The sequence below is a fragment of the Lindgomyces ingoldianus genome, assembly GCF_010093535.1.
Source record: "Lindgomyces ingoldianus strain ATCC 200398 unplaced genomic scaffold BDR25scaffold_4, whole genome shotgun sequence".
In the NCBI taxonomy this organism is placed as follows: domain Eukaryota; kingdom Fungi; phylum Ascomycota; class Dothideomycetes; order Pleosporales; family Lindgomycetaceae; genus Lindgomyces; species Lindgomyces ingoldianus.
Window position 1 is genome coordinate 1,103,102 of NW_022985165.1, and position 12,709 is coordinate 1,115,810.

At 31.8% G+C, this 12,709-nt stretch overlaps 1 protein-coding gene across 1 annotated transcript; it reads left to right on the forward strand.

The window, feature by feature from the left end:
• Positions 1-8,494: 8,494 nt before the first annotated feature.
• Positions 8,495-9,400, forward strand: BDR25DRAFT_160292 (uncharacterized protein; the record flags this gene model as incomplete). Its single annotated transcript, XM_033684029.1, has 4 exons — positions 8,495-8,674; positions 8,798-8,963; positions 9,033-9,085; positions 9,227-9,400. Coding segments are annotated over 4 exons (573 nt in total), but the record flags the coding sequence as incomplete, so codon positions are not given.
• Between the last annotated feature and the right edge of the window lie 3,309 nt (positions 9,401-12,709).

A 12,709-nucleotide genomic window follows, 5' to 3' on the forward strand; every position in this document is an offset into this window, starting at 1 on the left:
AATCTAGTGTTGTTGTGAAGGCATTATGTAGATAGGTAGAGTGTGGTAGGGGCTTGGCAAAAGTGGCCGGCCAACCTGTGTGGCCGGCCAACCTGTTAGGTACGTTAATAGCTAAGAAATTTATATATAAACTTAAGTAAGATATAGTCTTAATACACAAATACTTATAAATTATTATTTTTAATAGAGACAAGTTATTTACTAGTAACTTTTAGAAAGCAGCTATAAAGCATCTTAGTGTAATATATAAACTATCTACAGTATATTACCTACAGACAGACAGACAAACTAAGAGAATCAATGCTAAAGTAGAAAGATACCTAAGAAAGTACATAACGTACTTCATAGGCAAGTTGCTTACACACCTAAGTTGCTTACTTTTGCTAAGACCCTACTAAACTACCCTTCCTACACTAATGCATTCCCCACAACACTACTTAGACGCGCTAAAAGAATGTTAAATACAGCTTACACTCTAAGCTTTTAAATAAGACATAAAACTTTTAAAGAAATATGCTATAGCTATGTATAAAGTCCTATAAAAGATAATAAATAACTACAGCGCTAAATAACCTTTATAAGCTAATTCTACAGCTAAATTATAAAGGCTAGGTAATAAAAAGAAGCAGGTAATTATTAAGACTATACTTAAGCTATATGCGCAAGGAATTTCCCCTTAGATAGCATTTATAGCTAATATAGCTAATTCTTTACGCGCTAAGCGTAATCTAGGCTATGTTTACATAAACTAGCCTAGTATGTTTGTAAAGTGTTATTTAAAGCTTAAAGTAAAGTTTTAAGCGCAAGTATAGTTAAAAGATATCTAGCTAATTATAAACCTTATCTTGCTAAAGTTGTACATGTTATTATCCTAGATGCTATACTTAGCTTTAATATTCTCTATAAGGCTAAACCTGCTCTAAATTACCCTAGGACTCTTATAAAGAGCTCTTTTATAGTTGTACTTACGCTTAAATGTTACTTTAAGCTCTAAATAACGCTTTATAAACGTACTAGGCTAGTTTATGTAAACATAGCCTAGATTACGCTTAGCGCGCAAAGAATTAGCTATATTAGCTATAAATGCTATCTAAGGGGAAATTCCTTGCGCATATAGCTTAAGTATAGTTTTAATAATTACCTGCTCCTTTATATTACCTAGCCTTTATAATTTAGCTGTAGAATTAGCTTGTAAAGGTTATCTAGCGCTGTAGTTATTTATTATCTTTTATAAGACCTTATATATAGCTACAGCATATTTTTTTAAAAGTTTTATGTCTTATTTAAAAGCTTAGAGTGTAAGCTGTATCTAACATTCTTTTAGCGCGTCTAAGTAGTATTGTGGGGAATGCATTAGTGTAGGAAGAGTAGTTTAGTAGGGTCTTAGCAAAAGTAAGTAACTTAGGTGTGTAAGCAACTCGCCTATGAAGTACGTTATCTTATAGCTAGAATAATTAGGCAGAATAGCTTTTAATAGCATAGCTTACTATTAACACAGTAAAATCTGCTATAATAAAAGAACCTTTACATAAAGCAAATTTTAGTTACTACCCCTGTTACACACTCTATAGAAATTAGCCTATAAACCTACTAGAATTAATTAACTACCTAATAAACTTATAAAATATATATAAAAAATTAGCAATTGAAGCTAAATTTAGTTAAAAAATAATAGAATAATATGTAAACTAGACGTAAGAACGCAGACTAGAAATTTGCTTTAAAGACTATGTATACCTTAAAACTAAAAACCTTAAAATACCCTAACCTTCTAGAAAGCTTATAGAAAGAAGAATAAGACTTTATAAAGTTTTTTAAACCTAACAAGATAACTATAAGCTAAAGCTTCCTCTATATAGAAAAATACACTTATAGTTTTACATCTTAAAGTTAGAAAAAGCGCTTAAAGAAATTCTTTTATTAATATAAAGAGAAAAAGAAATAGAAATAAAGTATAAAGTAGAATAAATTATTAGTAACTAAAAAAATAAAAAGAAATTCTTAGTAAAAGAGATAAAATAGCTTACTAGTAAAAACATCTAGAATCTAGCTAAGAACCTGTAAAATGCGCAGTAGTTAGTATAGAAGTACCTCTAGACTCTTTTAAAAGAAACTAGCTAGGTAATAAGGCACTTATTTTTAAAAAAAATAGCTATGTTATTATTGCATAGTAGCAGCCTTTAGAGACAAGTACTAGTAGAAAGAGGTTAAGAGGGTAATTAACCCTCTACTGCTGCCTTAAGAGCTGCTATTTTATCTAAGAAAAAGAGGTCCCCCTTTAAGTACTTTACGCAACAAGCTTTTAATAAATTTAGTAATTTTTAAATATAATATTATTTAGAATGCTCTCTTTTTATTACTTTTACCTTTTTCTTTAATAAACATACTAGCTTCTTAGTAAACTTCTGCTTATAAACCTTTACTATCTTAGCAGCATAAAGAAGCTTTTTTTTTTTTAAGTAATTTTAAGTAGTGTTAAAAATAAAAGTGTTGCACTAGTTATTTTTTTTACACACTCTATGCATCTATCTAAGGATAAAGTTAACATATAAGATAACTTTAATAACTAGTAAGCGTTGCAGAGTTTTCTTTTTATTTAATAAAGAAAATGAAAACAGTAAGTAGTATAAGAATAACAAGATAAATAGAACTAGTAAGCTATTTAGTATAATAAAGATAGACATTATAAACGCCTTTTAGTAGGTAAGTACTTACTTTATAAATAAACTTTTACTAACGCAGTTATGTAAGCAGAGCAGTAAAAACACTGCTAGGTGTAACAGCACAGGCAAGACAATAGGTCCGAATGCGGTGGGAATCCACTCAGAGGCATATAGGAGTGCGTGGAGACTCTAAACCTAGGAATGCCATTAACACCTATAGGCCTTGTACAAAAGGATATTAGAAAACTACTAAGCTAGCTACAGAGGCAAGGTGCGACTAAATACATAAGGGAATAGAGGTACAGCAAGGGGCAGGGTAGAGTTAGGGCTAGGTTAAGGTTAGGGCTAATATAAAAGCCTTTTAAAGGTTCTAGGCAACTTAATAATTTATAAAAATTAAGTTAAAGTTAGAGCTAATATAAAGACTTTTTAGATAAGTTCTAAGTAACTTAAAATAAAATAAGAATTATTACACTACCCCCCCCTTTATAAACTAATAGTCCTTATTAGTAGTAATTATAGTACAAGGTATTACTATTATGTCCTCTACTTTTTTAAACTAAAACTAGTCTAATTTAGCTAGGTGTTCTTACTAAGTATTTCTTTATACTACTTATACTGTTCTTTAAACCTAAACGCTACGCATATAGTTATTAATTATTAGAGTAGTAAGTATAGTTTGTTAATTAAAGCTAATTTAGATAAAATAATAAAGTCTTTTTTATAAGTTCTCTTTTCTAGATTATATGCTGTAAGGTAGGCTACTATAGCTTTAAAAAAGTTTACCTAAGTATGTTTAAAACTATAATTTAGTACTTATAAGCTTAAAAAAAGCTTTTTTTATAAGTAAAAAGACTAATCTAACTAGAATACTTTTTTTTAATAGCTGCACTAATAAAGCGCGCTTTTAATGTAAAAAAAGCTTCCTTTTTATTTATTTTAAAAGTCTAGAATGCTTACTATGCCTTAGTCTTCTTTTAACTAGTAATAAAATAAGCTTAGAAAAGGTTTACTATATCCTCTACACTTGTAAACTAAAACTAGTCTAATTTAGCTAGGTATCCTAGCTCTAGATAATCTTTTGCAATACTAGCTATGTGTGTAACAATTCTCCTTCCATCTCAGGTCGCCCAGAACCCATCCGAAGGGTCCCTGTATCGGCTCCGACCCTGACTCGACCTAGCCCCGACTCTGCCCTGCCCCCTGCTGTTACCCCTATTCCCTCATATATTTAGTCGCACCTCGCCCTGTAGCTAGCTTAGTAGTTTTCTGATATCCTTTTATACAAAGCCTATAAATATCAATAGCATTCCCAGGTTCAGAGTCCCCACGCACTCCCATATGCCTCTGAGTGGATTCCCACCGCATTCGGACCCATTGTCTTGCCTGCGCTGTTACAATGTGTTTCTATATTAATGCTATGTGTGCACACTTGCTTTAATAGTAATCTAAATTAATATTAAGTCTATTTATAATAAAAGCTTACTATTATTTAAATGTAGGTTCTTTGCTATCTATAAAAATCCTAATTTTAAGTATATATTTAGTAAAGTAGATTTACTAAGTTTAAGAAGTGCCTAAAAAGTCTCTTACATTTAAAGTAGTAAAAGTAGTATAAGGTGTTATTAAAGGTAATTTAGTAGTTAGTAGAGGTTAACTAGTAGTTTTTAGCTAAATTAGCTACTTAAGCTATGCTTATAATTAAGTAAAAGTATAGCTTTAAGTGCTGTAGGAGTAGGTTTAGCTGTTAACATAAATTATTAATTAACTCTAGGGGGCTTACCTTAGCTAAGGTGTATTTTAATTCTAAAATTAAAAGGTAGTAGTTAGCTAGACATTAGCAGTTACCTTTAATTTTAATAAGTTATTAGTAGTCTTTAAGTTTCTACTTTAGCACCTTTTTATAACTTTTCTAAAGGTAATCTTAATTATAGAGGATAAAAGGTTCTAAACCTAAAAGCTTTAGTTAACTAAAAGTTAATAAAATCTAGTCTATAAACTACATAGTTTAATATAATAGTGTGTAAGTATTATAACCTAAACTAAATTAGACATATCTTAGGCTTAAATATAGTTAAATAAATAATTAGTGTAATATTATAATAAGGCTGTTACTAGTAAAAGTAAGTTTTTTAATATAATGTAACTGCATAGGCAAGACAATAGGTCTAAATGCAGTAGGAATCTACTTAGAGGCATATAGAAGTGTGTAGGGACTCTAAACCTAGAAATGCTATTAACACCTATAGGCCTTGTACAAAAGGATATTAGAAAACTACTAAGCTAGCTACAGAAGCAAGGTGCAACTAAATACATAAGGGAATAGGGGTACAGTAGAGGGCAGGGCAGAGTTAGGGCTAGGTTAAGGTTAGGGCTGATACAGGGGCCTTCTAGAGGTTCTAGGCAACCTAACAATTCATGAGAATTAAGTCAGGGTTAGAGCCAATACAGGGACCCTTCGGATAGGTTCCGGGCGACCCGAGATGGAACGAGAATCGTTACACTAGGGAGAAGAGGCAGTGTGTTATAGTCTATAGTTAGACTAACATAACTCTACCTAAAGTACTCTACAATCTAGCTAGGTTAGAGCAGGGCTTGTTTATAGACTAACTAGAACGTGCAGAGGCAGCATAGCTGCCTATAGCTACAGAAGAATACATTGTCTAATAAAAAGGTAGGCTAAGAAATAAGAACAAGTTAAATAAGTTAGATTAGTTACGCTAGGTAGACTTATCTAAACTTAACTAATGCGTTCTTAGCACTATTAAACATGTATATAGTTCTAACTTTAAACAACCTTTAGAAAGTGTGTTTAACATTTAGTTTATTTTTTATATAAACTAAGTAAGCATTTTAGCTTTTTAAAGAGCTGTAATACTATTTATATATCTTGCAACATATATACCTCTAATTCTATCTAACAAGACTGTTTAACCTAGCCACTATACTGCTGCTATAGGGACAAACCACGATCTAGTCACTCTAACCTACTCTGTTAGCCTATTAGCCATTACGTAGGACTGTACACCCTACTGTCGGCCCCTAACCTCCGTCCTATCACCCTAGGAACAACATTGACCCGAGTGCTTCCCGAAGCAAGGATTGTAACACCTTGCTTCTCTAGCTCCACACGGTAGTAGAGACAGTGCTTGTCATCACAAACAGTAGATAAATAGGAAAAGAGAAGAAGATACAACATAAGGCTGCTATAGCTACAAACTTTTAAAGTAATTGCATTAAATAGCAACTGCTAACGTACCTAGCTAAAATAATTAACGTACTTCACAGGCAAGTTGCTTACACACCTAAGTTGCTTACTTTTACTAAGACTCTACTAAACTACTTTTTTTACACTAATACATTTCTAACAACACTACTTAAATATGCTAAAAGAATGTTAGATATAGCTTACACTCTAAGCTTTTAAATAAAACATAAAACTTTTAAAAAAACATGCTGCAGCTATGTATAAAGTTCTTTAAAAGATAAAAAATAACTATAGCACTAGACAACTTTTATAAGCTAATTCTATAGCTAACTTATAAAGGCTAAGTAATAATAAGAAGTAAGTAATTATTAAGACTATACTAAAGCTATATATGTAAGGATTTTCCCTTAAAATAGCATTTATAGCTAATATAGCTAATTCTTTACACGCTAAGCATAATCTAGGCTATATTAGCATAAACTAGCCTAGTATGTTTATAAAGTGTTATTTAAAGCTTAAAGTAAAGTTTTAAGCATAAGTATACTTAATAAATATTTAGCCTATAATAAAGCTTATTTTACTAAAGTTATACATGTTATTATTCTAGATGCTATACTTAGCTTTAATATTTTTTATAAGGCTAAACCTGCTCTAAATTACTCTAAAACTCTTATAAAAAGCTTTTTTATAGTTATACTACACTTAAACATTACTTTAAGCTCTAAATAATGCTTTCTAAACATACTAGGCTAGTTTATGCTAATATAGCCTAGATTATACTTAGCATGTAAAGAATTAGCTATATTAGCTATAAATAGTAGTTAAGAGGAAAATCCTTGCACATATAGCTTAAGTATAGTCTTAATAATTACCTACTTTTTATTATTACTTAGCTTTTATAAGTTAGCTATAGAATTAGCTTGTAAAGGTTATCTAGTGCTATAGTTATTTATTATTTTTTAAGAGACTTTATACATAGCTGCAGCATGTTTCTTTAAGAGTTTTATATTTTATTTAAAAGCTTAAAGTGTAAGCTATATTTAATGTTCTTTTAGTGCGTCTAAGTAGTGTTATTAGGAATATATTAGTGTAAAAAAAGTAGTTTAGTAGGGTCTTAGTAAAAGTAAGCAACTTAGGTGTGTAAGCAACTTGCCTGTGAAGTACGTTAAGCTTAATTATGCAAAGTCCTAGCTCTATAGTACATTAGACGCTGCATTTGCAGATAATCTAGCAACTTGTTAAAGCTTTTATAGACATCTATTTAAGCTCTTTAGTTTAGCAGTAGACTAGAAAGCTGCCTTATAACAAACTATTACTAAATTAACTATAGAGGCAGAGCTCTTAGCTCTCTCGCAAGCTAGTACTAACATAGAGTAGTAGAAGCTGTTCTTTATACAACTTTAGCTTCTAATTAACAATACCCCTGCTATCTAGTGCAACAATTAGCAGACAATTAGAATTGTTATAAAAAATTTATTAAAGCTTTAAACTAAGCTTAAGCATGTTAACATTACTAGAGCTAGTTACAACAAGAGATCTCTGCTAGTAGACTACATGTCAACTAGAAACCTACCGCTTAGATGCCTACAGACAGTCTTACCAAGTTGCTCCTAAGACAAAAACATAAAGAGTTTGTATAATAATTAAGCTTAGAGGATATCTTTACTAACCTTTTTACAAGTAATTTATTATTAACTCTTTATGCACTGCACACATCTCTTTAACTATCTACTATACAAATTGCTTACAAATCTGTCTGTCTTTTGTTTAGCTTTTATTCTGCCTATACATTCGCTTCATTTCAAGCTGGGGGTGTGTGTTTGCAGTAGTGACACGGTAGTCGGATGCGTCGTCACCATAGTCACACGATAGTCGGATGTGTCGTCACACGATGGTCGGATGCGTCGGCACCATGGTCTGCTGCCAAGACTCACCCACTTATTTCGCATATATATAGACTCCTACAAAGGACTCCTCGAGCAATGAATTCAATCCAGTTCCTCATGCATCTGGTGCTCCACATAGCTTCACATATACAGAGTACTGAATTTAGTAGGGTGCGCAACATCCCTGTATGCGTAGATTCTAGAGATTAGGTAGCCGAGCTTAAAGGGCTTTTGTGAGAGAAAAGCTTGCGCAGCGCTAAGGCGCAGCACGCTCGATTAGTTCTTGGCACGATCATGTGACAGGCAGCGGACCTTGACAGGCAGCCCCGTCATAGGTACCTATAGGTGAATTACAAAAAGCCGCTTTTCTGATAAGAAAATGTCGCAGCGCGCGAATGTTAAGATGTTACTAAGAAAATCCTTCAATTTTGCATAAAATAATAGATGTGGGGTGTGGTTGCTTGGCATCTTTCGTGTTAACCGAGCAAATTACATCGCTACTACATGCAGCGAATACGCCGTTGACGTTTAGTCTTAATATCCGCCTTTCTTAACCATCTTTTACTGTCCCTAGTACGCAAAGTCTACTCCAAATCACTAAAGGTTAATTGTTGAAAACAGAAATGGGTGTCACCACAGAAGAATGGCAACAACAGGAGAGAAAGATAATTGATGAATTCTTCAAAGTCAAGGTTCCTAAAGTTGTCGAAGATTATGCGGACACTACTTGCACCAAGGACTCCTGTATCGAATTTGGGAAACAAGTCATGCAGGCCGAAGACCTCGAGCCTGTCCATAACCAAGGATGCAACAGCTTCACCCTGGTATGCCATCGCAAGCAAAAGATTGTACAGTTCCGCCTGAAACCTTTCGATGCCCTGATTATGGACTTGGCCCATCAGATTTACGGCACAATGGTCCCTCGAACCGACTTTCATGACGGCTTTCCCCTACCCGTGTATGTCAGTGACATCATGACTGGAAAGGTCCATGTGCTTCAACCCTTTCCTGAAGAATTCCCAATAGAAAGGCAGAAAAAGACAGTCATTGATCTAGGCCAATTCGTGGCGAGGTCAACACACTTTTCACAGCCTAAGACCTCGTACCGGGCGGACAGCTGGACTATGATGTCAAAGAAAACTCTCAACCGGCTCCATCACAACTCGTCTCTCCAAGCTGCCCCAGAGATCGCCGAGATAGTGTCCCGTCTCCTGGAAAAGGTTCACCTTCTTGACCTCCTCCCTGCTGTCTTAACGCATCATGACTTCTCCGAAGTAAACATCCTCGTAGATGACGCTGGGGATGTAACAGGAGTCATAGACTTTGACGTGGCAGGCATTGAAGCATTTGGAATGTGCATTTGGGGAGTGTATGAGTGCTTCCTTGGCTCTATGAATGATGGGAAGTGGTCTTTTCACGATCAAGCTGCGACTGGTTATCCGGGACAAACAGTTCGTGGCGTACTGGAGACAGCGTTCTGGGATTCGCTGTGGTCTAACGTCTCTCAAGAACTGAAGGAGAAGCGAGAAGAGTTGGACGCTGCGATAAGGATGGCTTTAAGCATTGGGGTCATCAATCGATATTTCATCAGGGGCATGATGGACAAGGTCGACGAGAGCATCAAAGTTCATCGTTTGTCGCTGGAATACGCTAGGGGAATTTTGCCAGCTGTCCAGAAAGGTTGGAAACCGACAGACGACACTTTCTGTTCAGATGATAATAGTCCTCAATAACAGCCTTTCGCTTCTAGTACCCTTCTGAGAGCCTCATTTAGTGAATCGCGGGCAGCCTTGTACAGGTCCTGGCAACAGTTTACCTTGCCATTGAGTCTTTCTCTAAAGGGTAGATTAAATCTTTAGGTAGACCTGCGGCAAGCTAATAAACTACAACAATTGCTTATAAATTACGCTGCAAGTGTTATGCCTAACTGTGCTGCAACACCTATAGTGTCTTTTTATATGCACATTCTTTGCTACGTTCTTTCTATTATTACAACTAGTAATGTACTTCATGGGCAAGTTGCTTACACACCTAAGTTACTTACTTTTACTAAGACCTTACTACACTACTCTTTTTACACTAATGCATTCCTAATAACACTACTTAAACCTGTTAAAAAAACATTAGATATAGCTTATACTTTAAGCTTTTAAATAAGACATAACACTTTCTAAGCAACATGCTGCAGCTATTTATAAGGTTTTTTAAAAAATAATAAGTAACTAACACACTAGATAACCTTTTTAAGCTAATTATATAGCTAACTTATAAAAGCTAGATAATAATAAAAAGTAGGTAATTATTTAGCATATACTTAAGCTAAATGCGTAAGGATTTCCCTCTTAGCTAGTAGCTGTAGCTAATATAGCCAATTCTTTACATGCTAAGCATAATATAGGCTATATTAGTATAAACTAGCTTAATATGTTTATTAAGCATTACTTAAAGCTTAAAGTAAAGTTTAAGTGTAAGTATAACTATAAAAAAGCTTTTTATAAAAATTTTATAGTAATTTAAAGCTAGTTTAACTTTATAAAGAATATTAAAGCTAAGTATAGCATTTAGAATAATAACATGTACAACTTTAATAAAATAAAGTTTATAATAGGCTAAATATTTACTAAAGCAGTTATTATAAGTTTAGAAAGATAAGGACAGCTAAAAGTAGTCTAGCTAGGTAACTAGAAGTAGACAACAGCTATCTAGGGCATTAATGCTAAAAAGTAGGCTATTCTGCTTTTTATTATTTTTTAGAGTAGTAACTACTTTTTAAACTAGTATAAAAAGAAAAATCTACTTTAAAATTAGGTTATTATAATCTCTAAGCGCAGCTAGACTACTAATTAGCTTAGTCTAGACTAGTTAAAGCACTTTAATATGCATATAAAGAAGTGTACTATTAGCAGCTACTATCTACTAGTTATTAATAGCTATAAAAGCTATAACTTACTTTATTTTTAGTAATACTATAAAAATAATAAAATTATTACTATTTATATGCTTTTTTACTTATTACACTTTTTATAGCTACTTAATGTAGGTTATTTTACTTTTTTAAAGAAGGTATATAAGCGCTAAGCTAAAAACTTTATACATAACTAAATTACTTATATTATAAAAATTAAGTTCCTAATATGCTTTAAAATAGCCTATAATGCTATAATTACTTTTAGTAATATTTAAAAAAAGTTTTAAAGCACTAGATTAGTTTCTTTTAACTTATAATAAGTTATAATAGGCTTTAATGTAAAGTTATGCACTTTATTACTACTACTACTTATATATAATAAGCCTTAGCAGTTATAAACCCTAAGTAATACTTTAAAACTTAAGTTATAATTAATGCTTATAAAAATAAAAATTTAAAAGCATATAAATAGTTTACTAACTTTTATAGTTAAGGTGTTTAAGAAGGTTTTAAAAAGAGTAGTAATAATTACACATAAGCTAGTGTTAGTGTAATAAAAAATTACTAAGCTTTAAACAGCTAATAAGACTGCTATATAATGTAAATTATATAAAAGAAAGTAAATTAAAGTAAAAAAGACCTTAATAATTTAAAAAGGCCTACGCTTAATAGCTCTAAAGAAGTTTAAAGCGCGTAGTAATAAGAAGAAGGTAAAGAAGCAGGTGTAAGCTAAAGTAGGTAAGCTATCCTAAAGGTGCTGCAGATAGTGCAATTAGACTAGGCATAACATGTAAACATGTAAGTAAGAAGTAGAAGTAGTATCTAAATAATATTCTAGGCTGTACTGTACTATATAGTGCTAGAGCAGGTTGTTATAGGCTATAATAGAGTTTGTTAGGGTGGGGTCTTAGCAAAAGTAAGCGACTTAGGTGTGTAAGCAACTCGCCTATGAAGTACATTACATAGTTTTCTATTTATTAACTTAATAACTGCTAAGTTTTTATTTTAATGCTTTTATATCCTTATCTAATGTTTACTTTTTAAAGTTATAGTTAAAGGCTTTTAAAACTAAATCTAAGTTCCTGTCTACTAGTATATCTGCTTGCACATGTAAATTAATAGTAGAAGTATCTAAAACTACCTCTTTATAATTATAAACCTTAGCTTATAGGATTATATTATTAGCATTAAATAGTTACATTATTTTAAACTTTAACTAGATATAAAAAAAAATTAGATTATATAGCCTAGTAAGTATCCTACTACTTATAAACTTTTACTGCTTTTACTTATGCAATTAAACTAGCCTGCGCGTAATAAAGAAGTAGAGTTAGATATTAGACAACACAACACACTATAGAAAAAGAACTATATTTAGTAGTTATGCAGCCTAATAATTAACTACATTAAAGGTTTACTAAGGCTACTAAAATTGTACTAGTCTTTTATTACTTATAGTTTAAAAACACTTAAATTATTAATTTACTTATCTATTAAGAAGTCTAGAACAGGTCTAAAGAACATCTATTTCTCTACTATTACTCTTATCTTAGTAAATGCTTTTTATTTTAATATAAAAAATTAAGTTTTTTTTAACTTTTATTTATAAAATTAAGTGTTTAATTAAAGATAAGTAAGCCTTACTATTAGATAATAAATGTAAAACTAAAGTATTAGTAAACTTCTAATTACTATCTAAATACTGTTAGTACTAAGATGTATTTAGCTACACTACAGCCTACTAATTACTAGCATATTGCTTATATAACTATAAGATTGTTCTTATAGAACTTCTTTTTAATAGTTATAGCCTCTTGTATAAGCAGAATGTTAAGAAACTAGAGGTAATAAAAAAGTATGTTATAAACAATCTAAAATATAGTGTTATTAAGTAAAGTTAGAGCTTTTTTACATTTTTTATTTTTTATGTATAGAAACTAAATAGTAACTTATGTATCTATGTTAATTACTATAAACTTAATGCTATTACCTATAAAAATGTGTATCAAATACTATGTATAGATAAACTTTTATTAAGACCTAT